At 38.2% G+C, this 24,127-nt stretch overlaps 1 protein-coding gene across 2 annotated transcripts; it reads left to right on the forward strand.

Annotated features, from left to right (window-relative positions):
* The first annotated feature begins 1,694 nt into the window (after positions 1 to 1,694).
* Positions 1,695 to 18,475, forward strand: LOC136202047 (DNA ligase 6). Of its 2 annotated transcripts, XM_065992504.1 has the most exons (20): positions 1,695 to 4,049; positions 4,147 to 4,264; positions 4,390 to 4,471; positions 6,391 to 6,493; positions 6,597 to 6,693; positions 8,414 to 8,516; positions 9,490 to 9,615; positions 9,869 to 9,916; positions 10,004 to 10,101; positions 10,179 to 10,244; positions 12,597 to 12,756; positions 12,885 to 12,992; positions 16,050 to 16,099; positions 16,620 to 16,654; positions 16,784 to 16,845; positions 16,916 to 17,077; positions 17,173 to 17,261; positions 17,638 to 17,737; positions 17,816 to 17,859; positions 18,070 to 18,189. In XM_065992504.1, the coding sequence occupies exons 1-19, from the start codon at positions 1,835 to 1,837 to the stop codon at positions 17,846 to 17,848; spliced, it is 3,855 nt and encodes a 1,284-aa protein (XP_065848576.1). In that variant the 5' UTR covers positions 1,695 to 1,834; the 3' UTR covers positions 17,849 to 17,859; positions 18,070 to 18,189. The 2 variants fall into 2 exon arrangements, with proteins under 2 accessions (XP_065848576.1, XP_065848571.1); XM_065992499.1 differs by lacking the exon at positions 17,816 to 17,859 and having other exon boundaries at positions 18,070 to 18,475.
* Positions 18,476 to 24,127: the final 5,652 nt, after the last annotated feature.

The following is a 24,127-nucleotide window of genomic DNA, read 5'->3' on the forward strand; positions in this document are numbered from 1 at the left end:
TTTTGTTTATGTTCGTGGAACCCAAGATTAAGAGTTGTGGGCACTTCGTTTGCAACTGTAGATAGATCGTCAATAAATGTATTTCATTCTATCCCTCTTTATATGAAATAATGTTTAACGAATATTGGTTTAAGGAAATAGGTAAAAATTTTTTTTATGTCCGATGCCCTATGTTTTGCCTATTTTCCTTCACATCCATGATTAAATTAACCGAGATCAAGGCAGTTACAAAGAACCCGAGGTTAAAGATACAGTTATGGGTAGATCAAAGGGAAGTTCATCCACGAAGCGCAATCCGAGTGCATTGGAGTATAGTCAGAGTGGACGTGGTCGTGCTCGGTCTTCTACTTCGAGGAGTAGTCATAGTCGAGACCGAAGCTCATCGCCCTCTGTATATAACAATGAGATGCTGGGTATTTATTATTTTTGTAATAAATAAGTTAATGTTAAAGTAAATATATTATCACTGACAAAATTCATATATTCATATTTGCAGCCAAATTTAATGCGGATATCAGTGGATACTATCATTTACATAGTGTCCAGGGACTCATCGTACCATTTATTATTGGATATCTAGATGTTGTATCAAATGGTAACTGTGGATTTCGTGTTTTAGCCGACGCTATAACAAATAATCAAGAGGAGTGGAAGCTAATAAGAACACTTATAGAAAATGAGGTGCAGACCCACCGTGATTTGTATGAGGCAGTGTTTTAGAACCGAGTAGATGTTGCACTAACGCGTATCAGATGGGCAGGAGCGGGGTGTGGTGAGTCCCACTAGATGGCGAGTCCGGATGACTTATATGCTGCTGTATCTGTTTTGAATGCGGCGATATTCCTTTTTTACTGAGCCACGGTTATGATGTTGTACTATACTGCCGATGCGTTCAGATGATGGAAGACCACCGGAGCGAGAGATTGTCAATTGTCATTTGAGGAGTTATCAACACTATATACGTCTTTATTTAAGTCCTAGTTTTCCAGTTCCACCCATTCCCGTCCATTGGTATAGATACTGTGATCCGAGTGTTCAACACTTGGGCAATATTTATGCTGACAGGAGAGTGGCTTGGAATAGATTACATTGATGTGTATGAATCTTTCTAGAGTAGTTAATTTATTTATCAACTTATATTATTGTTACGTGTTTTAATTTAAATTATACTGTTAAAAAAAATACGAGGGGCGTGAGGCTATTACGCCTCACCACAAGGTGAGGCGTATGTAAATTACGCTTCACCTTGTGGTGAGGCGTATGGCTATTACGCCTCACCACAAAGTGAAGCGTAATTTACGTGAGGCGTAATAGCTTCACGTCCACGTGTCGGGAGAGAAAAAAATAACATCTTTTCCCACCCCAACACCTGAAAGGGTATTTTCGTCATTTCAGATGGCTAATGGTGGAAAAATGGGGCTATGTTAAAAAAAACACCTAACTCTCGAGCAACAAAGGTTAAGAGTCTGTTTGGCTACCTGCTTTTTGGTGTTCCTGTTTGTTCGTTGCTACTCTTTCAAAAAAGCCGAGATTCTCTGCTTTTGTTAAAAGCTGCTCTTCAACAGTAAAAGCAAACAGAAAGAGTCTAACCAAACACCTAAAATTTTCCATTTCAAAGTGAAAAGACAAACGCGAGTTGAAAAAGTAGGTAAACAAACATATCTCAATCATTTTCAGTACGGCCACTGTCTAGACATTAACCACGAACTCTGTTTTGGCGCCGAATTCTCATATACATGATCGCCATCATATCAATCCACAATGCTTCCTCTATTACTGTAATCAGCTCTTCAAAATCACCTAATTTTTAAACAGAATCATCTCTCAATCCTCCATGAAACCGCCCCAAACCCTAGACTCTCTCCATCTTTACCGCACCTCCCTCGCTTCCCTTTCCCTTCCTATCCCTGCAGACAACCGCCCTTTGTCCCCTCATCTTCCTTCCTGTCTACCTCCCTCGAAGCTCATTCCTAACACCCGCTTTCTCATCGACGCTTTTCGCTTTTCTACCGCTTCTTCCTTCACTTACTTCCTCACTCATTTCCACTCTGATCATTATACTGGCCTTTCCCCCGACTGGTCTCAAGGAATCATCTTCTGTTCCCCTATCACCGCCAATTTCCTAATCCAAGTCCTCAAGGTTGCCTCGCAGTTCGTCTTCGCATTGCCTCTGCGGGAATCTGCGATTATTGATGGGTCTGAAGTTACACTTGTTGATGCCAATCACTGCCCTGGGGCTGTCCAGTTTTTGTTTAAGGTTCCTGGTAAGAATCCATCGACCATCAGAATGTATGTTCATACTGGTGATTTTAGATACTGCCGTTCGATGAAAGAGGATGCGATTTTGAGCCAATTTGTTGGTTGTGATGCTGTGTTTTTGGACACTACTTATTGTAATCCAAAATTCGTTTTTCCATGTCAAGATGAATCCATTGATTACATTGTTGGGGTCATAGAGAGAATTGGAGGGGATTTTTTGGGTCAAGCAAAGAGTGTCTTGTTTCTTGTTGCGACTTATGTAGTGGGGAAAGAGAGAATTTTGCTAGAGATTGCGCGGAGGTGTAGAAGAAAGATACACGTGGATGGGAGGAAAATGGAGGTTTTGCGAGTTTTGGGGCATGGCGATTGTGGGGTGTTTACAGAGAATGGGAGTGAGAGTGATGTTCATGTCGTTGGATGGAATGTGTTGGGGGAGACTTGGCCTTACTTTCGGCCAAACTTTGTTAAAATGAAAGAGCTTATGACAGAAAGAGGGTATTCTCGGGTTGTGGGGTTTGTGCCAACTGGGTGGACTTATGAAGTGAAGCATAATAAGTTTTCAGTAAGGTCAAAGGAATCATTTGAGATTCATCTCGTGCCATATAGTGAGCATTCAAATTATGATGAACTTAGGGAGTATGTGAAGTTCTTAAGACCTAAGCGAGTTATTCCTACAGTTGGTGTAGATACGGACAAACTTGATAATAAACATGTCATTAAAATGCAGAAACATTTTGCTGGTTTAGTTGATGAAATGGCTAACAGAAAAGATTTTTTAGTGGGTTTTTGTCGTGTATCCCCTGAGAAGTTTGAAAAGGTTGAATTGGAAGCTGCCTCTGGATCGAATAAGGACCTAGACCAGGAGAAAGATGTGAAGCCATCTGAAGTGAAAACCCTTGAATTGTATGGTTCACAAAATTCAACCATACTAAATGATGGGGGAACAGAGAAAATCATACAAGAACTTACTGAATCTTTGCCCCCATGGGTTACTCGAGACCTGATGTTAAATTTGATTAGCAGTTCAGGAAATAATTTTGTTGACGCAGTTTCTTATTTTTATGATAATGAAACAGAATTTCATCAACAAATAGTTGCTTCAGAGGCACCTGTTCCTTCTCCTCTGACTGCTTCGTTCAGTGAATCAGAATCACTTATAAAACCACATACTGCTATAAGCAGTCAAGAGAGTTTGGGCACTCCTTTAAGTCAAAACTATAGGTCATTAAGCACAAAGCTTGCCATCAAGAGTGGTATTACTCCTGCAAAAAAGAAGAGGAATGCTGTCAATAAGCCTGGAAAAAAACTAAAAACAAATCGAAAACTGGAATCTGATGGAGCCAAGCAGTCCACCATCACAAGATTTTTCGGTAAAGTTGTGCCTGAAGTTTCTAAGGTTAATGAGAAACCTGTAGACGAAAATTCAATTTTAAGCAATGATACAAAGGCATACCGAGAAGAGTTAAATCAATTTATTCAGGTAATTGATGGCAATGAATCATCAAGAGTCTATGCTGCTGCCATTTTGGAGAGGACCAAGGGAGATATTAATAAAGCACTAGATATGCATTATGGTAATCCTGAGGGCAACTTTGGTGAGAGTATAGAAAGATTAGTAGCATCAGGTGATTTGGTTCCACCCCAGTACCCTACTAATGAGTGCTCTTCTGCCCAGGATAAAACTTTGTCAGAGGAGAAAGAATATACAGTTGATCTGTCTCTGCAAGAATCATTGACAGTGCCAACTGCCGTGGCATTACCAACAGACGAATACAAGCCTATACAACATGGTTTGTCTTTTGCTTTTTGAAGTTAACAAACTTATATTTGTACTTGCACTGTATATGGTGCTTAGCTTTGAAGTTAACCTCTGCGTTGCTTTTGCAGCATGCTGGAGGATTGGTGAGCATGCTCCATATATCCATCTTGCACGGACTTTTGACCTGGTTGAGGCTGAAAAAGGAAAGATCAAAGCCACTTCTATGCTATGTAACATGTTTAGAAGGTCTGTTGCTGAGGCTTGCCCACTTTATCTGATCCCTTCGCCGAAGTTGTTTTCAAAGAAGGAACTTGAGTGCTTAACTAATAATTGACGAAGATATCGTACCTGCCTTGTTTTGCATTGTGCAGTTTACTAGCCTTGTCTCCTGAGGATGTTCTACCTGCTGTGTATCTCTGCACGAATAAGATTGCTGCTGATCATCAAAATATAGTCAGTGATTTTGTTTTCGCTAACTATTTTCTTTTGTTTGGTATATTGTGTGGCTGTGTGCTGTGGCGGAGCCAGGAGTTAAGTTTTTGGGGGGTAACCTTGACTGTGACCGGTGGCGGAGACAGCCCTAAGAGGCTGAGGGGCAAGTTTTTAAGGCGCAACCAGCCGATCCTTCGAGATTGGGGGCAAGTTTCTAAGGCCCAGCCCTTACGGGCTGACCAAATTTTAGAATTTTTTTAGAAAAAGAAACGGCCTACCAAGAAAAAGTTGTAAAGAGGAAAAAGTAAAAAAGAATATATAGGTTGTAATAATAAATATTTTAATAAATGGAGTTTTATTTATTTTTTAGGGTAATTAATTTATTAGTCCCTATATTTTGACAAAACACACTGTTTAGTCCCTGTATTTTTAAAAACACACGGTAAAGTCCCTAACGTTTTTCTCGGTGAGCTGTTTAGTCCCTAACGTTTTTCTTGGTGAACTGTTTAGTCCCTGCCGTTAGACTCTCATGAAGATTTTGTTGGTCAATTTGGATTTGCATTCTTCTTTTCCTTTATTTTCCTTTCCTTTAAACTCTAATGCATTTGAAATCAACTTTGAGCGTTCTTTTTCTTAATTTTCTTCTTAATCGTTCAAATTCGTAAGCATTGTGTCTGTTCTTTTTCTTGTTTTCCATACAAATAGCTTCTTCTTCTAAATTGGATTTCCTCTTCTGAAGTTTGAAGGTAAATTGTAAAGGGTAACTAACAAATAGACGGAAGGACTAAACAGTTCACTGAGAAAAAGGTTAGAGACCTTACCATGTGTTTTTGAAAATACAGGGACTAAACAGTGTGTTTTGTCAAAATATAGGGACTAATAAATTAATTACCCTATTTTTTATAACCTTGGGACTGGGTAGACCTGCCCTTACCTAAACTTTTTACCAAAAAGAATTCTAGGGTATCTAATAAGCTTAGATCTAACGTTGCCTGACATTTGGTCAGTCAGGGTCCATGTGAACACTATTGAGCTACCAACTCACACGCTAACCAACACCTTAGGGGTGGGGGGGTGGGGGGGAGGGGGTGGTGTGTGTGTGTGTCTACCAGGGGGAAGCACCACCCCTCCTTAGGGATGGTGCCACCCCCTGGCCCTATGTGGCGCCCCTGGCTGTGTGGACATTTGTTGTAATCCTCTGACCTTCAAAGTCTTCTAATGGAAACTATACTGTGATAGTTGTAATAATATTCAATTATCTTCTGAGGCATATTCATTTGGTTATTGGGTATATGCTATATATTTCCCGTGTTAAATATTGAAAGCATGGGCATGTATTATATGTCAATATGATGATATATTAAGCTGACTTGGCTCGAATTCGCATATTTCTAAAGAAAAATCTTATTTACATGCTGTGATGACTTCAACATTAAGGAGTTAAAGTTACGCTTTAGAACAGATGAAAGTAATATGTACCAGTTCTTCCTTGATGATACAGGAGCTAAATATTGGTGGAAGCTGGGGGTGGTGTGTGTGTGTGTCTACCAGGGGGAAGCACCACCCCTCCTTAGGGATGGTGCCACCCCCTGGCCCTATGTGGCACCCCTGGCCGTGTGGACATTTGTTGTAATCCTCTGACCTTCAAAGTCTTCTAATGGAAACTATACTGTGATAGTTGTAATAATATTCAATTATCTTCTGAGGCATATTCATTTGGTTATTGGGTATATGCTATATATTTCCCATGTTAAATATTGAAAGCATGGGCATGTATTATATGTCAATATGATGATATATTAAGCTGACTTGGCTCGAATTCGCATATTTCTAAAGAAAAATCTTATTTACATGCTGTGATGACTTCAACATTAAGGAGTTAAAGTTACGCTTTAGAACAGATGAAAGTAATATGTACCAGTTCTTCCTTGATGATACAGGAGCTAAATATTGGTGGAAGCTTGTTCACCTCAGCGCTGGAAGAGGCTTGCGGGACAAAGCGGTCCAAAATAAGGGATATGTACAATAGCTTAGGGGATCTTGGTAGTCACTGTTGATTTTTTTTTTTTTTTTTTTTTTTTTGGTTTACCCTGCTTGCCAGGTACTTGCTGAATAAGTGTATATGTTTATGGTTTATGGTTGAAAGGTGATGTTGCTCAAGTATGCCGGCAAACACAGACCTTACTTGCCCCTCCTCCTCCTCTTCTTATCAAAGATGTTTTTTCTGTGCTTCGGAAAATAAGGTATAACTACTCAAAATTGATTTATTCTTGACTTGATAAATCTAATGGAATTGTAGTTTCTATGACTTTGGTCACCAAGTGCTTAAGGAACACTGATGTAATTATAGTTCTAGAGCAAATTTCAGGCTTAGGCAGTCACAATTCAGGCCTAGCTTCTTAGCATTTTTTAAGGAGGCCTGCCTTTGTTTTTTGATGTTGGGTTTAGCACTGAAATATATTTGGGGGTTGCCTATTTATGTGTGATATACCTTTTCTGTTTTCCCTTTCCTTTTTGCACTGATGCTAATGTAGTGCAATCATTGAACTATCTTATTATGGTTATAAAGTTGTATTCTCTGGTGACCTATGTTGTGCGGAAACTGAAACAGAAACGATACTGGGAAGCGTAATTTCTAATAAACATAGGAAATGGAAACGTGGGGGACACGTGTAAATATTGCAAATATAGGAGCATAATTATAAATATTAAAAATTATAATAATGCATTAAATAAAAACAAGATTGAAGAACAAGATGAAGAAAGTCAAAGCTCAATTAAGATTCAAGAGACAAGGATTATAGGAGAAAGAAATATGGATAAGATCTTTAAATTGAAGGATACAATGAAGTAATTATCTCAAATAAAAAGTTTCAATTTTACTAATCTTAGATTGAACAAGAACTGCAAAATAAAAAGTTTGAATTTCCAAAATTCTAACCGAAATAGGTAGGGAAAACCGTTTAAAAACTGAGAGACGCGTTTCATATTTTTGGTAATTACGGAAACGTGCCCGGAAACGTTTCGTATCAGTTTCCGAGAGTTTCCGTTTCCCACATCTGCCGGAAACGGGGAAACGCTTGTCATGAAGAGTTTCCGTGCATTATAGCTGGTGACTGTTGCAATCTGCCAAGTCCAGCTTAACAATTAAATTTGTGTGTGCACATCTGATGGTGCTAGGTAAATAATTTATTTCGACATGATGTCATATTCTAAACCATGCTTAGATTTTTTTTTTTAATATAATATGCTGTGTTTTATGACTTCTTTGGCTTAAAGCCTAGAACTGATGGTTGCTTGGCTGTGTAGTAGTTGATCATTTGGAAATAATGCTTGAATTTTGGTCAAATGCACAGATAGTCATCAAATTTATAGAAATATTCACTGCTTCGTGCAGAATGTCAGTTCTTTTATTGCAAGAATTCACCATGGTATATCTGACGATCCATGCATGATATAATGAAAAATGAATACAATTTTTTTTTGACCCTGTCATCATAAACTTCACATTCTTATTTGTCACTATTAAAGAGACCATACAATTCAAAAAAATTGGAGAGTAACTTTTTGGGTTTGGTTTTAGGGATTCTGTTGCAGTAGATAGAACCCGTTTTTATCCTAGAAATGCAATTTGACATGGCTTATTTATAGACATGGTATTCTTGTTAATTTGACATGACTAGTGTGAGAGACAATTTATAAACCCAACCTATCGGCTTTTTATTGTCTGAAATATAAAGCTTATGACTTTAATGACACAGCTGTCAAAGAATTGTGACTTTTCTGCCACAAATGAATCTTTTGTGACCATAGTGAAAAAAACTTCAATAGCTGTATGTATGTGCATTTAAACCCTAGAATTTTCTATAATATGCCTTAAAATGCTAAGAATAATTTTTTGGTATTCTCCATATCATGCATATTATTAACCACATTTTCATTTTGTAATATAATATTCATCAGTGTTCAGACAGGTTCAGGAAGCACTACTCGAAAGAAAAGCCTCATTTTAAATCTCATGCGTTCATGTAGAGAGAAGGAGATGAAGTTTATAGTGAGAACTTTGGTGAGATTTTTTTGTAGTAATTATATTATTTTTATTAACATTTAGATGTTCGGGAATCTGAAAGATAATGATTAAAAAAGGAATTTGTCAAACCTAGTTCACATTGGCATAAAACAAATGTGCAGGAAACCAAGAAATGAATTAATGTTTACCTATTCAAGAGATTGTGGTTTGTTGTTTTTCAATGTGCAACTTGCTACATGTTTTTATATTTTCAACTTCTTTATTTTCTGCAATTCCAACTCGATTTCTGTCATCAAGTTTATCTTTATCAGTTCAATGAAAAAAATATTCAACTTCATTTTTAGTTATAGACAAGGGGAAGATGATAGAAAACTTGTAGGGAATGGTGAAACCATTGCTGATGTGGGGAATAAGGGATTTTATTAGTTCAGTTGTCTTCTTCAGGCTCACCTCTGTTTCTCGTCCCAGATAGTGTTGCCCCCTTCTTCCCTATTGCTAACGCCACATATTGTGCCAGATGCATCACTCTCATGGACCAGATACTCTTCTGGTCCAAGAAACAGAGGTGAGCATGAAGAAGACATCTGGTCTAATAAAATCCTTCTTATTCCCCACATCAGCAATGCTTTCACCATTCTTTACAAGTTTCTATCGTACGATCAAATTGGCTTGGATAGTGGTTATTAAAAATGACTTGCAATTGCTATATGTGTCAAATGGATCACATACTTTAACATGACTGATTGGAAAAGAAGAATTCATAAAGCTGACACCAACTGGTTGAAATTAAGGTTTGGTGGCTGTTGTTGCTGTACTGTACCGATTATTTAACTGAGTCCTACTTAAATTTTGCACCAAATCCTTTCTAGTAAATGAATACCACACCTGTCCTAATTAATTTTCGGCTTCTTGAGATTACATGGAAAATAAATTTTTTAAGTAATTCTCAGCTGCCAGGTCTCTGTTTTTAGATTCCATATATTTTTTTTCTAAATGAATGTCTGTGTAGGTGAGGAATTTGCGGATTGGAGCAATGATGAGAACTGTTCTACCTGCATTAGCCCAAGCTGTTGCTTGGAATTCATTGGTTTCAACTGATGAACGAGAAGTTCAAATTTTGAAGGACAAACTTCAGGTTTGATTTTTATTCTAGCAACTGGTCATGGTTTCCGATTGTCTCAGTTTGTGCATCAAGGGAAATGGCTGTTTCCTGTCAAAGCAATTTCATATTGCTACCAAATAATTGTTTTATGAATTAAAAAAGCTGAGGCTATATCAAACAGCGGCTCTTTTCACTCTGCTAAAAAATTTGTCAACCTGCATGCATTGATTCTTTGTCCAGAATTTTCTCATATCTATGTTAGTGATCCGGTTTTGCTGTTACTCAGTACCTTTCTACAACTACTGTTGAAGCTTATAACATACTACCAGATTTGGTAAGTTCTGTGGATTTGCTCTTTTCATGTTTTTTGTTTTCCAAGGTGGTTCAGAAGTTTTATCTTTGCTATGCCATATTCTTACAGGATTTGGTTGTACCTACACTCATAAGTAAAGGCATAGAATTTTCGTCATCAGCTTTGTCAATGGTGCCTGGTGTACCTATAAAACCCATGCTTGCAAAGTATATACTTATCACTTGTAAACTGCTATTATGCATAATTGATACTTTGGCTTACTATAGATGTTTTTCTATGGTAGAATTACAAATGGAATTCTTCAAGCATTAAAACTCTTCCAGGATAAAGCTTTTGCATGTGAATACAAGTAAGCCTCTATTTTTCTAAGCTTATTCCAACTTTAAAATGCTTTTTGAAGACTCGCTAAATAGCTACTTTAGTTTTATGATAATACATATACAATTGGAGTGCATCAAGGTTCCGCACTAAGCCCATTTCTTTTTGCCCTCGTTATGGATGAACTAACAAGTTCACTTCAAGATGGTATACCATGGTGCATGCTGTTTGTAGATGATATCGTGTTGGTTGAGGAGACGAAAGAAGGAGTGGAGATGAAGTTGGAACTATGGAGGCAAACTCTAGAATCTAGAGGCTTTAAGTTGAGTCGAAGTAAGACAAAATATTTGGAGTGTAAGTTTAGCGGCCGTAGGAGTAGGGAGGCAGGGACAATCATCCTAGATGGGAGAGTTGTTCAGGCCTCGGATTGCTTCCGGTATTTAGGATCTATTATCCAAACGGATGGAGAAGTAGATGGAGATGTTGCTCATAGGATTAAAGCTGGTTGGTCGAAGTGGAAGAGTGCTACGGGTTTCCTTTGTGATCCCGGCATGCCTAATAGATTGAAGGGAAAATTCTACCGGACGGCAATTAGACCAGCATTGTTATATGGTACGGAGTGTTGGGCAGTGAAACACTGCCACATCCATAAGATGTCGGTGGCAGAGATGCGTATGTTGAGATGGATGTGTGGTCACACGAGAAAGGACCGGGTGCGTAATGAAATAATTAGGACAAAAGTAGGGGTCACATCTATTGAGAATAAAATGAGAGAAAACCGACTAAGGTGGTTTGGCCATGTGAGACGTAGAGCGCTTGATGCGCCGGTTAGGAGAACCGAAGAGTGGCAAAGGGATGTAGTGGTGAGGGGTAGGGGAAGACCTAAGCAAACTTGGAGGAGGGTGATCGAGAGTGATATGAGTTTATTGGGAATTGAGGAAAATATGGTAGTGGATAGGACGGAGTGGAGGGAGCGAATCTGTGTCGCTGACACGACTTGATTTTCACGGTTTTATATGATGGTTCATGTTAGCCGACCCCGAATCATTTCGGGACTAAGGCTTTGTTGTTGTTGTTGTTGTTGTTGTGAGATCCCTCTCAAAGTATTTGTAATAAACTATGAGAACATAGAGAAATCCATGAGATACCATGTAGAATAAGAGACTACATGAATATATTTTACTTAGAGCAATACACACACATATATATATATATATATATATATATATACAAGTAGCTCCTGGTATTACTCCTACAATTATGGAGACATATTGACCCTACCAGCAGCCTAAGAAGCCCTTCAGCAGCCTTAGGCATGCTATTCATTAATTACATCGACTTATTATGTAACACTCACACAAGAGGCTGCCAGCAATGTCAATGCACAAAAGGAGATCCACCGGAAAACTAACCGGACAGATAGGTCGGAAACAGAGAGGCGATGGCGGCAGAAGAAGAACTGAGACTTGGAACCCTAGGTCCAAACAATCTGAAGGGCAGAAATTGAAGCCAAACTAGGCTAACCAGAGAACTGCTCTTTCTCGGAAGAAAACAAATTCTGAAATGCCAACCCATAAACCCAAAACAAGGCTCTGATACCATGTATTAGACCATGGAAATAGAGAGAACTCCATGGGATACCATGTAGATTAAGAGCCTACATGAATATATTTTATTTAAGAGCAATAACATATGTATACAAGGTTCTCCTTCAATCAAGGAGACATTGTAGGCTCACAGCAGCCTACAACAGTCCTACAGCAGTCTAAAGCATGCTCTAGTTGATTTAGGCATGCTTACATTTATTACATTGAATTGTTATGTAACAATATTATAGAGCTAGGTAGCATTGCATGATTCAGTACTCTAATTAATAATTCTTGGACATTATTATGTTGTGTATCCTTAAAGAAACATATACAACATCAAAGGTTTGGAAATGTCCTGGTCATGGATGACTATATTGATTTAGGTACAAGATCTTGTGAGTAAAATGTTGTGGCCATGTCATAAGCAAATGTAGAATTTTATTGTTATGCTTATAAATAAGCAATAAGAGATCCATCTCATGTCCAAGAGCGAATCAAGATTTTTTAGACTTGATTTTGTTATAAATATTTGTATTTATTGCATGAGAACATGCCCTAAACTCTTTGTCACACACTTCATTTTGCTATTAGTTATGAAAAGCAACCTTTGGCTGTTTGCTTTTATTTGTCGAACATGGTTAATATATTTCTAGCGAAGCATTGCATAGATTTTTGGTCTTTTGGCATATTGGATTGACCGAAAAATTCATATGCAATTCTTCCTGAATTTGTTTGTTCTTACTACTTTTCTCTTGGATTGCTTAGTTCCGAAGGTTTATGTAATGTGATTACAGATATGATGGTCAGCGTGCTCAAATTCACAAATCATCAAATGGAAATGTGCGTGTCTTTTCACGAAATGGGGATGAAACTACATCAAGATTTCCAGATTTGATCAATATCATTGAGGAATCTTGTAAACATGCAGCTATTTCCTTCATAGTGGATGCAGAGGTTAGATTTTCTTGCAGATGAATATTTCCTTTAGCTGACTACTGTTGGTATTAGTATGTTCAGGCTGCCTGGTCATTGAAATTGTGAATTGTGCATGTTATTTATTTCTATTGTAATTTTGGTTTCAGGTTGTCGCAGTTGATAGAAAAAATGGCTGTAAGCTCATGTCCTTTCAAGAACTATCGTCAAGAGAGAGGGGGAGCAAAGATTCATCAGTTATGGTCAATAATATCAAGGTATTGTTTGATGGAAATTATATTATTGTATTCTTGAGATTGAGTGCATGCTGATGTAATCGTCAGATTGGATGTCAATTGAATATGTGATTACGGATTTAAGATTTCACAAGTGTAGGACAAAGTTCATTGTTCTCTATGGTAAGAGCTAATTTAAGTTCAATACCAAAACATGTAATACTTGCATGCATAGATCAGATGCTGAAATCGGTATAGCGGTAGTGAAGGTGTTTTTATCTTGTGCCAAACCGATGCATATGCAGCAGTGTTCCTGTCACATGGGCACTTCTAGATTTATAATTATCGTTAGGAGAGTTGTATTTATTGTAACTTTGTGGAGAAGAGGGCATGTAAGCTTCTCTTGACAATCTTAGTAAAGGCAACTTTATTGCCCTCATCCCACAAAACTAAATAGATTGTTCTACATGTAAACTTCAGTTAATGTAGACTGTAGAGTGTTTTCTGTTAGCAATGGGTCTAATGTCATGGACCAACCAGCTCAGAAGCCTAGGGGTTGGAGAGTGTACGAGAGGAAGAAGTAGTGAGTCACAGGGTAGTTTGTTTTTTGGGCTGTTGTGTGACTGCATGACTGACCCGACCCATTGAGTTTCCTCCTTTTGCTTTCGATCCCCAACTAACGCTCCTGGAATAAGCGCCGTTTTTTCCAAACGCATGGCGTGCAGGTGAGTTACGATGGGATTATGCATTCTCACCTTCTCGAATATCTCCTCCTTCAAACCTTGAAGGAGATAGCCAACATATTGCAGTTCCGGCTGCCGTGGGATCAATGAACCTACGTGTTCAAACTTGTCGATGTATTCCGCCACCTTTCCCCACTGATGTAACGGTGCCATCTCTTCATATGGGTTTGGGATATCCAGGTTGCCAAAGCGTTGTAATAACTCTTCCTTAAAAATCTCCAAGTGAGCTCGGTTTTTTTATTCCTGAAGGATTGTGAACCAATTGATTGTGGGTCCGTCCATACAGATTTCTGCCATTGGTACTCACTTCCGGTGGTGTTTGATTGATGCGGAAATATTTATCCTCCTTAGTTGTCCAGCCTAACTCCGCCTGTGAGGGTCACTTGGTGACATTTACAGCCGGTCCCAAGCCCGGACAAAGGAGGAGGGTTGCGGTAGGTTTGTGGCGGCCAGCGTAAAACTTAGCCACATCTTATGACATGAACCAAAATATATGGTTCATGTTAGCCGACCCCGAATCATTTCGGGACTAAGGTTTTGTTGTTGTTGTTGTTGTTAGTTGTCCAGCCTTTCGGGTCTGTTCTGTCGAACAGAGGTAACTTCACTCTTCTTCCCGCCATGTGGGAATCATCGGAGAGATTAGTATTGCCACCATGTGGGGTAACATTACCCAGTTCACATTGTCGCCTTGGACCAGGAGTGGTGTTCTGGCCATTCATGGCTGCATTCCTAGTGCTTCCTTCCTTCCTAGTTCACATAGGTTGCTTCTCCAGTTTCTTCAGCAAGGTAGAAAACTGAACCTTGAGTTCTTCCATTGAAATCTGCATACTTCTCATGTTTTGGGACAGCATATTATCTTGTTTGTCCACTCCGATGATCTGCTTCTCCACCCTCACTATCTTCGCATCTGTTGAGTCGAACTTGCTTTGAACCCGAGGATCCTTGTCACTGGCGGTGTTTGCATCCGGCAGGTCGGACCAAATTAGTAGGAAACACAACAATACTAACATAGTAGATATAAAGGTCCAAGCTTGATATCCATTAGAATATGGAAATAAAGATATTATTATAGTACTAATCCAAGAACACATTGGCAGACTATTGTAAGAATCTGCCTATGCTTCTAATGGAATACTACCCAGGGACATGCCCCTCCAGTCTATGTTACATGGACTCGGGAACTCATATCCGATACTGGTACAGATCCGAGTATCCAGTACGGCAAGCTTGAAAATTTTGGAGACGGGGATACCGTCCTAAATTTGGACACGGTAAGGGAATACTGGATTTTTGATTATTGGTGAAGATTTTATACTATAGGAGCAATTAGGTTTTAGGAGGGAAGAGGAAGAGTTAGAGAATTAAATTGACTTACCGTTTGTTTTTGATTCCCAAGATACAAGACACTTCAAATTCTTCAAAGTTACAGGACGCTTCAAATTCTTTAAAGAGAATAACTGCTCTCAAAAAAGAACAACTGCTCTAAAAAAACAACAACCTTATCCTATCTTCTTCAACCATGTCTGACACGGATTTCATACCATTGTCCGTGTCCTGTCGACACTGTTATGGCAGCCAAAATGAAGAGTCTGAGTATCATAGCCTCTTGTCCATCAGCTACAGCTGGAGATACCCAAACCAAACTAATATATATTCCTACTTACCTACAAAACACCCACACCCAACCTTTATTAATTCATCCCCGCACTACTGGACAAACCACCCTTGTGACTCACTTCTTCCTCTCGTACACTCTCCAAACCCTGGGCTTCTGAGCTGGTTGGTCCATGACATTAGGTCCATTGCTAACATTTTCAAAGGGTTGTTTTAATTAATGGTTATTAGTTTTCAATAGTAGATTAGGTAATACATGTTCTTGTTCTATTTTCACCTGGCATGGAATCTGAAGTTTAAAGAATGTCACATTGAGCTTATTTTCTTGTATATTTCCTGAATTGAGGTATGCAGAGTTCGTGAGGACTCGCTAAGTTTTATTTTTGGTTACTTTTAGACAATCATGAGATGCAGTGTTGGAGGACATATGAATATCTTTATTTAGAACTTCATGAAACGAAAATCAGTCCCTATAGGGTGTATAGTTTATGCAAATTTGGAGAAAATTTAGAATAAGAATATTTTACCATATGATTACAAAAAGATTGACAAATTAGTTCTCTTTCCATTAAAAAATGTGTGACAATAATGGATACTTAACTAGGTATATCACTTAGACTTGGCAATTGTTGATTACTTCACTTTTAAAGTCTGATTTATTATGATATATGATGTCAATTAGTTCTTGTGATAATAGTCATTTTGATTCTTTGTGTTTTCTTGGGTCTTTCCCAATGTGCAGGTTGAGATCTGCGTGTTTGTTTTCGATATCATGTTTGCTAATGGAGAACAGTAATTACCTCAAACCTTCTCTTGAAATCTTTTAAGTCTTATTGACATATAAGTACCATACAGAATCTATGGATAGGATAGCTGAAGCAATTAAGTTTCAGAGAGATGGCTTTGATATTATTGATTGTATTTATGTTAACTGGGCTAATCCAATTTTGCTTGGAGCTAATCAATATAACCTTCTATGTTTTCTTTTGGCTCAGTGTTAAACTCAATGTTGTGGCCCTAGATTAACCTTTATTAACAGAAAATGTAAACAGATATTAAACATGTTTTTATTAAATCAGGGCTACTTTGATTAGGTTTTTATGCTGAGGGTAAAATTGCTTAAACAAAATTGTTAGATGTTAACAAGCCTATCCCTAATTACATCGTTCTGGGATAAGGTATGATGTTGCCACTAATGTTTTCAGGTGAAGTAATTTAGCATTTAATGTTGGGAGAGTAGCCAAATGTTGCCCTGAAAGTGTAGACCTTAGAGCGATTGCCCTTATTTATGATGGCCACTTTCATTTTGCAGGCTGTTGGAACTTCCTCTCCGCCAACGGCGGAAATGTATACCCTCACTTCCCTTGTAGTGGCAAATTCTTTTCATTTTTGGCAGGATAAGGACTTGTTTCCTCATCAGTGTTGGAATTTTTATATCTTTTATACTTCTAATTCTCTACATCTGCAACATCACAGACCTGCAAGATTTATTTTGTGATGAGAGGGTAGGCTATTTTGAATATGCCAAGGAACTAACGGTAAATGCTCTAAATTAACTGGTTTGCATGACTGGTTGACTCTTTTCATTAACATCCTTTTGTTCTCTAGGTTGAAGCACATCACGCCTGCTTAACCAATGAAGTAACAAAGACTACAGTAAATTCTTTCCTTGAAGATGCAATAAATTCTTCGTGTGAAGGGATTATGTTTAAACTATTGGATGTAGATGCTGAATATTCTCCATCAAAACGTACAGACGCATGGCTAAAGGTTTTTCATATGACAATAATGTTTGTATGCTACTGAAGTAAGACAATGAAGATAAATAAGTCATACATGGATTAAAATTATGTATTCTTTTGCAGGTAAAGCGAGATTATGTTGAAGAATTGAATGATTCACTTGATCTAGTCCCTATTGGTGCTTGGCATGGGAATGGGAGAAAAGCAGGATGGTAATAAACTGATAACCTGTAACTTTTACCATTTTTGGGGTTGACTGCAAAATGTTCATCTTATAGTGGAATTTACTTTTGTTGCCATTTTCCTTTTTTTTCTTATGAGGCACAATTCTCAACTAAGGTTAGTCCATTTACTGTTATGAAAGTTAACAAAATCTTTCAGTATAATATATGTTAGCTTATGAATGGAATTGGAAAAATGAAGTGAAGCCTTCTACCTTTCAGGGGCAAATGCCAGTACTGAATTTTTTTTTTTTCAAAAAATAATAAAAATAGAAAGTATGGAAGACATTTTGAGTTCATACAGTTTGTAATAGTGACTTATTCAAGTTTTTGAAATTGAATAGAATTGACTTCTACCATACTGCAGGTATAGTCCATTCCTTATGGCATGTTATAATCCTGAGACTGAGGAATTTCAAAGTGTATGCCGTGTCATGTCTGGATTCTCAGATGCATTTTACACCGAGGTAGCTCTCTTTTATAATCTAGAAACTACATGCATGACTGCTTATGGTTGATCTAAATTCTTAAAACCACCATTTTAGGAATTAGAGATGTTGACTCTGGGCCCCTATTAGCAGCATATTTGGTATGTCATATATATATATATATATATGTGTGTGTGTGGGGTAACCTGAGCTTATTTCTTCTGTTATAAGATTGGGTATCCTTCCTGGACAATGTCTTTAAAACAGTGGTTCTTTTCTCAACCATAGAAATGGATTAGTAGTGTGGTTCTGGTTTCCTATTTTCTGGCTCTTGTTGAATCCTATAACTGAAATAAAAAACTGAGTTGCAGATGAAAGATTTCTTTTCTGGAGATAGGATCTTGTCAAAAAAGCCTCCATATTACAGAACTGCAGAGGTTCCAGATATGTGGTTTCGTCCGGAAGTAGTATGGGAAATACGGGGTGCAGACTTTACGGTTTCGCCAGTTCACCAAGCTGCTGTGGGTTTAGTACATCCATCGCGTGGCATCTCAATCAGATTTCCAAGATTCATCCACACTGTTTCAGATAGAAATTCGGAGGATTGTAGCACAGCTGCAGATATTGCTGAGCTGTTTAATTCTCAAACACGAAAGATGGATTTAACGGCTTCAAATTGAAGTGATAGCATAGGAGATGGCTGATCGTGAATTTGTGTATAAGAAACTTTTTGTCCACTCAAGTGTTGGCTATCTCTTATAGGTCTTTTTTTTTTTTTTTTTTTTTTTTTTTTTTTTTTTTATAAATTTTTTGTGCATAATATTACATTAAACAATCTTGATCACATGCACCTTAATGAGCATGTAGAATTTGCTCATTCACCGTTAGATCTAGACTTATTAGAATTCTAAGGTGGAGATTCAAAACATCCCGAGAGGCTTAAATTTAATAAGCATATATCTAATGGTAAATGAACAAATTCACTTGCTCATTAAGGTGCATGTGAAAATTCCTGTACATTAAATAAGAAAGGAAAATCTTCAGGTCCCACCTTATGTGATTCGAACCCATGACCTTCCAAGTCATAGGTATGCTCTTAACCACTAGGTCTTCTCGGCTTAACTTGAACGATGCTGATTAACAGATTTGGGTGGAGTATTGAAGAATAATAGCAGTACCATTTAGTTAATATTTCAGTTTCAATTATTAAATATAATTCAAATTCGTTAATTGCGCTTGAAGAAATTAACTAGGAGGTCTCTTTCTGAAATTCCATGCTAACATATTTTCATAGTTATGATGATTGCGACTTAATTGAGTTGTACGTATGAAGATCACTACCTAAAAAAAGATACGAATTAGAGCAATTTCTTCAGTTTTATTAAGTGTTTTTTAATTACAGATTAATGAGTTAAAAGGAATAAGTGTTTTCTAATTACAGATTAATGAGTTAAAAGGAATATTTGCAGAATATAACACAGGCAGTTAATATAAAGAAGAAAAGAATAAAGGAGGGACTTTGAAAAAGTAAAAATGGAAATGTTATTTCATTTCATTGTCGAGATTTGTATTTGATCCTGACTTGACCGTGAGAATGAGCAGATCTACCTAAACCTTTTCTGTTAATTAAAGAAAAAAAGATTGGAGAGGTTTGATGTTTTAATTAGCCAAGCATTATGCATAAGTTTAGCTGCAAAGTACACTATCAAATAAAGAAAAACTGCAATTTTCTTTTTTCTTTTTCATTAAGAACTTCTATTATTTTCGTAGTCTGTAACTCTGCTAACTTGAGATTTTTGTAGTGTATATTGTAAAAACACACATTAAATTTTAAAGCTTAAATCAAACACATGTTATCTTTTGAAGTTGGAAACATGTTTATGGTGATTGAAGCAGAAGAACGAACTTTGGTTCTGTATCACTGGTCACAGATCAATTACACCAAAACACACCGAGAAGAGAGACAATGAACTAAGAACAAGAGACTTAGACTGTGAAAGAGAGGGAGCATCGACGATACAAAGGGAGGTGAGGGAGAGAACCTTTCTCTTTTTCTCAGATAGATTTTCTAATTAGGTTATGCTTATTTAGGGTTGACTATAAATATGTTTATATAGTAAGCATATGTGTTAATCTAAATTTAACCCTAACAAACTCTTTATTAGTCATGGATGAATTATTTAGGATATGTCAACTTTCCAACATCTCACACTCACACGTGACAGAATATATTACATCTTCCTTCTCTCATTCTCATTCATATTTACCAATAGTTCATTCGATCGACATACAAACAAGAGCTTTAGTGTTATACACTCGTTAGAGATATATAACGTCTTGATAGACATGTATCAAACCAAACACTATACACTCGTTGGAGATATATAATCTTTTGATCAAAACATGGATCGTAACAGATTCTATGCTTTATCACAGATTCCACACCACATCCACTGTAATTACTCTAGTCTCTACAATTTTCTATTTTTACGATTACACACAAACACATAAATTTCCGGACAGTGAAACATAGAACTCAAATATGTGAACATATGGAATCTTTCCCCCTACTCTATTTTATCTATCATAATCTTACTCGCTTGTATGGTCAGTATCCTACATGCCGAATTATCACATGGTCCTTTAGAGTATCATTCCAAGATAATAACATAAGATCATATTTTGAGAACAAGTTAAAGGGTCCTAAGGATAAACAAAACTAAAAAAACCATAGTTTTACGACGTGAGTCTCCCAGTATGCAAATGTGAGATTGTACCATTTCCATCTCATGGTCGCTAAGCACACATGATATATAATCATATGTTATAGTACACCACGCGTCCCTCATTAACACCATATAAAAGCATCAATTTCAATGTGCCTAAACATCCAACCTTACCCCACTTCAGTTTAGAGACTACTTCCGACTATCAAGACAAACAACTTTATCTTTAACTTTGCCATTTAGATTACACGTAATCTTTATATACAAGTGTTATAAAGCATGTATATTAATTGTCTTGCTCCTTAATGAAATCGTTTTCACAGTTCATGCAAAGAAACTTATATTGTTGAACAAGCTTTCAATTGGTTCAAGAACAACCTCATCCCCCATTTATCATAATTTGACAAATTAAGGGAACTCGTGTGAGTGAGCACTACTCTATCTGGCGGACCAACGACAAGAGTTATACTGCCCCTTCGACAACCTCCTCCAAAAGCTAGAGCAACTAATCAAACCAATTGGGAAAACGCCATCATCAGACTGCCTTTTAGGCTCCAATCGTCGTTCCTAGCGCAGCCAGGAAATACAATGGATGCAATGATCAACCATACGGCGCCAGGCCAAAACCAACAATCGAATAGGAGATTGTTTGACGATCTGCCAGAAGGGAGATGAAGGAACGGGAAAATACCTCCTACCAATGTACAACAAATTCCTGAAGTCACAGCAGGAGTAGGAGGACAAGGGCAAACTCATATTGCAGCGGCTGGACAAGCACAGCCACCAGGTGCAGCAGTCGTTCAAGGACACCAAGGTGATGGAGCTGCAGACCCTAGACATAGAAGACGCTCTCATTCCAGAAGAAGTCATTCTCGTTCCAGGTAAAGACGGTCACATTTTCATGGTAGACGTACACCCGGTTGTCCTCGGAGATGTGGCGGATGATCCCCATCTAATCCTTCATCTAGTTCCTCTGGATCCAAACGTAGTAGATCAAGAAGTAGGGATCGCCCAGTAGCGGAACGTGATTATATTAATGATGAGATTGCTAGGGGTATGCGAGAGGCTCTGTTAAGGCAGAATGAGGAGAATGAAAGACATAATCAACATGCTAATAGGGATTCGCCATTCACAAGGCGTATCTTAGGATTTGCGTCAGACAGACGCTCTAAAGTTCCTAATCTTCCAAGCTACAAAGGAGACGATAATCCAGAAGCCCATGCTAGACAATATAGAGAACTCATGGAAATTTATAGTGCTAGCGAGGGTATTTTTTGCTAGATGTTCTTAACCACATTGAAGGGATCAGCATATGACTAGTTTCAATCACTTCCAGCAGGTTCTATAGATAGTTGGGAATAATTAAGTAGCGAATTTTGTGCAAAGTTTAATGGGAGCATCCCTCCGGCCGTATCATCTTGCAAGCTTTTTAAGCTTAAACAAAAAGAGGGCGATTCCCTTTGAGATTACATTAATAAGTTCAATAAATTGTGTATTCAGGTCATCGATGTAGACGTCACCACGGCCGTTGAAGCGGTGATAAAAAACACAAAATGTAAAAGCTTGCAAGCAAAGTTAGTGAGGCACAAACCTCAAAATATCGCAGAGTTGATGGAACGATGCAAAGGGTTTATGGAGATTGATGACATCCGGAGAGAATCCAAATCTCCACTAAAGCGTGGAAAGGGCGAGTCTAAAAGAAAAGATAAAGAAAAGGACCAAGAAAAAGCTGTTGATTCATCCTCCAGAAACAGACGGAGGAATTCAAGCAACAGGCCAACATACACTCCCTTGAATGCCCCTAAAAGCGAGTTATTGATATGGCTTGAGAACAGCCAACACAAGCGGCACATTGCATACCCCGAACCAAAAGCGGGGGAGTATACCAATGTTGGAAAGATTTTCAAAAATTATTGCAGGTACCACAAGAGAAATGGTCATAATACTGACGCCTGCTGGGAATTGGCAAAAGAAATCGAGAGATTAATTGAAAAGGACAAGTTGGATAGGTTGTTCCAAGATGACGATAAACAAAAGACTGACCTAAAAAATAAGGCGAATGGCGTCATAAACGTCATCGCTGGCGGACCTGGCTATCAGCCTCCAGTTAAAAACGCAAAGACATCCGCCCTTGATAGGTCAGCCCTTAATCGTCCTTTTGTAGAAATTGGCCATGTGATTCCCCCACAGCAGACACCCTAGTCATCACTATGATAGCAGAAGGCTGGGAGATGAAAAGAGTAATGGTTGATACAGGCAGTTCATACAACGTAATCACCAGAGGAGCATTCGCAAAGTTGAAAGTTGATCCAATCCAAGTAGAAATGACCATTGTTGACATCCTGGGAGTAACAGGCCATACCATTCAAACCAAATGCCAAGTAACCCTGGAGTGTGAGTTGGCGGATGATGATCAAGCTTGGACAAGTGATTTAGAATTCTCCATTATGGATGGACAGCTCGCTTACAACATCATCCTCAAACGGCCCTTTATTTTTGAAGTTGCGGCTCTGATCTCCATTCTCCATTTGGCGATGTATATCCCCACCAGCAAAGGAGGGGTTATGATCAGCGGGAACCAAAAAGTGGCTCAAGAAACTTATTCGGCATCCTTATCCATCTGCCCATAAATAAAGGATGATGAAGGCGAAGCAGAAGAACTCATTACCACCACCTTGGGCGATACAGAGATGTTCCTCATTACAGACGGAAAAAGAGTAAGATTTGCCAAAGGGTTGAAGTCTGAAATCAAAGAGGACATTACCAAAGTCCTTGTTGAATGTGAAAGCGTGTTTGCATGAGAGAACGAAATTCTTACAGGAGTGAGTCTAGATGTAATCACTCACAAATTAAATATAGCCGAAGATGCTACCCCAGTGGCATAGAAAAGACGAAACCATGGCCCCGAAAGGCAAAAATCTATTGAAGAAGAAATAGTAAAATTGAAAAAGGCTGATGTAATTGAAGAAGTCATATACACATAGTGGCTGGCGAACGCTGTGTTAGTCAAGAAGGCGGGCAGAACCTACAGAATGTGCATAGATTTCACAGATCTCAACAACGTGTGTATAGATATTCTAGTCGATGGAACCGCTGGCTATGGAGTATATTCATTCACAGATGTTAAGTATAGCTACCATCAGATCCCGATGGAACCTTCTGATCGAATCGAAACTTCTTTTGTCACACATCAAGCCACCTATTGCTTCAAGGTTATGCCTTTTGGGCTAAAAAATGCTGGAGCAACGTAACAGCGCATGATGAACAAAGTCTTTGAGGGAAAAGATGGGAACAATTTCTCAGTCTATGTTGATGATATGATCATCAAAAGCACAACTATGGAGAATCATGACGCTGATACCAAGGAAGTCCTGGAAGTTCTCCGCAAATACAACATTAAACTTAACCTAGAGAAGTGCACCTTCGAAGCCACTTCAGGTAAATTCCTTGGTTCTATGATCAGTAAAAAAGGAGTAGGTGCCAATCCTAACAAGCTGAAGGCTGTATTAGATATGAAAGCTCCTCAAAACATCAGAGAAGTGCAACGCCTCAATGAGAGGATCATCGCTCTTGGGAGATTTATCTCTTGTTCCGCCCGAATATGTCTTCCATTTTACGAAGTGATAAAAAAACAGAAGACATTCGAGTGGACAGAAGATTGTCAGCAAGCCTTTCAAGGCATCAAACACTTCTCCCTTCCTCT

This window comes from Euphorbia lathyris, chromosome 1, assembly GCF_963576675.1.
Source record: "Euphorbia lathyris chromosome 1, ddEupLath1.1, whole genome shotgun sequence".
Classification (NCBI taxonomy): Eukaryota; Viridiplantae; Streptophyta; class Magnoliopsida; order Malpighiales; family Euphorbiaceae; genus Euphorbia; species Euphorbia lathyris.

Bases quoted from the DNA above. Each gene is read 5' to 3' on its own strand.
- LOC136202047 (XM_065992499.1), top strand. From the start codon at position 1,835: ATGAAACCGCCCCAAACCCTAGACTCTCTCCATCTTTACCGCACCTCC. The intron at 4,050-4,146 runs GTTTGTCTTTTG...TTGCTTTTGCAG, and splicing joins ATACAAGCCTATACAACATG to CATGCTGGAGGATTGGTGAG. The intron at 17,738-18,069 runs GTAGCTCTCTTT...ACTGAGTTGCAG, and splicing joins CAGATGCATTTTACACCGAG to ATGAAAGATTTCTTTTCTGG.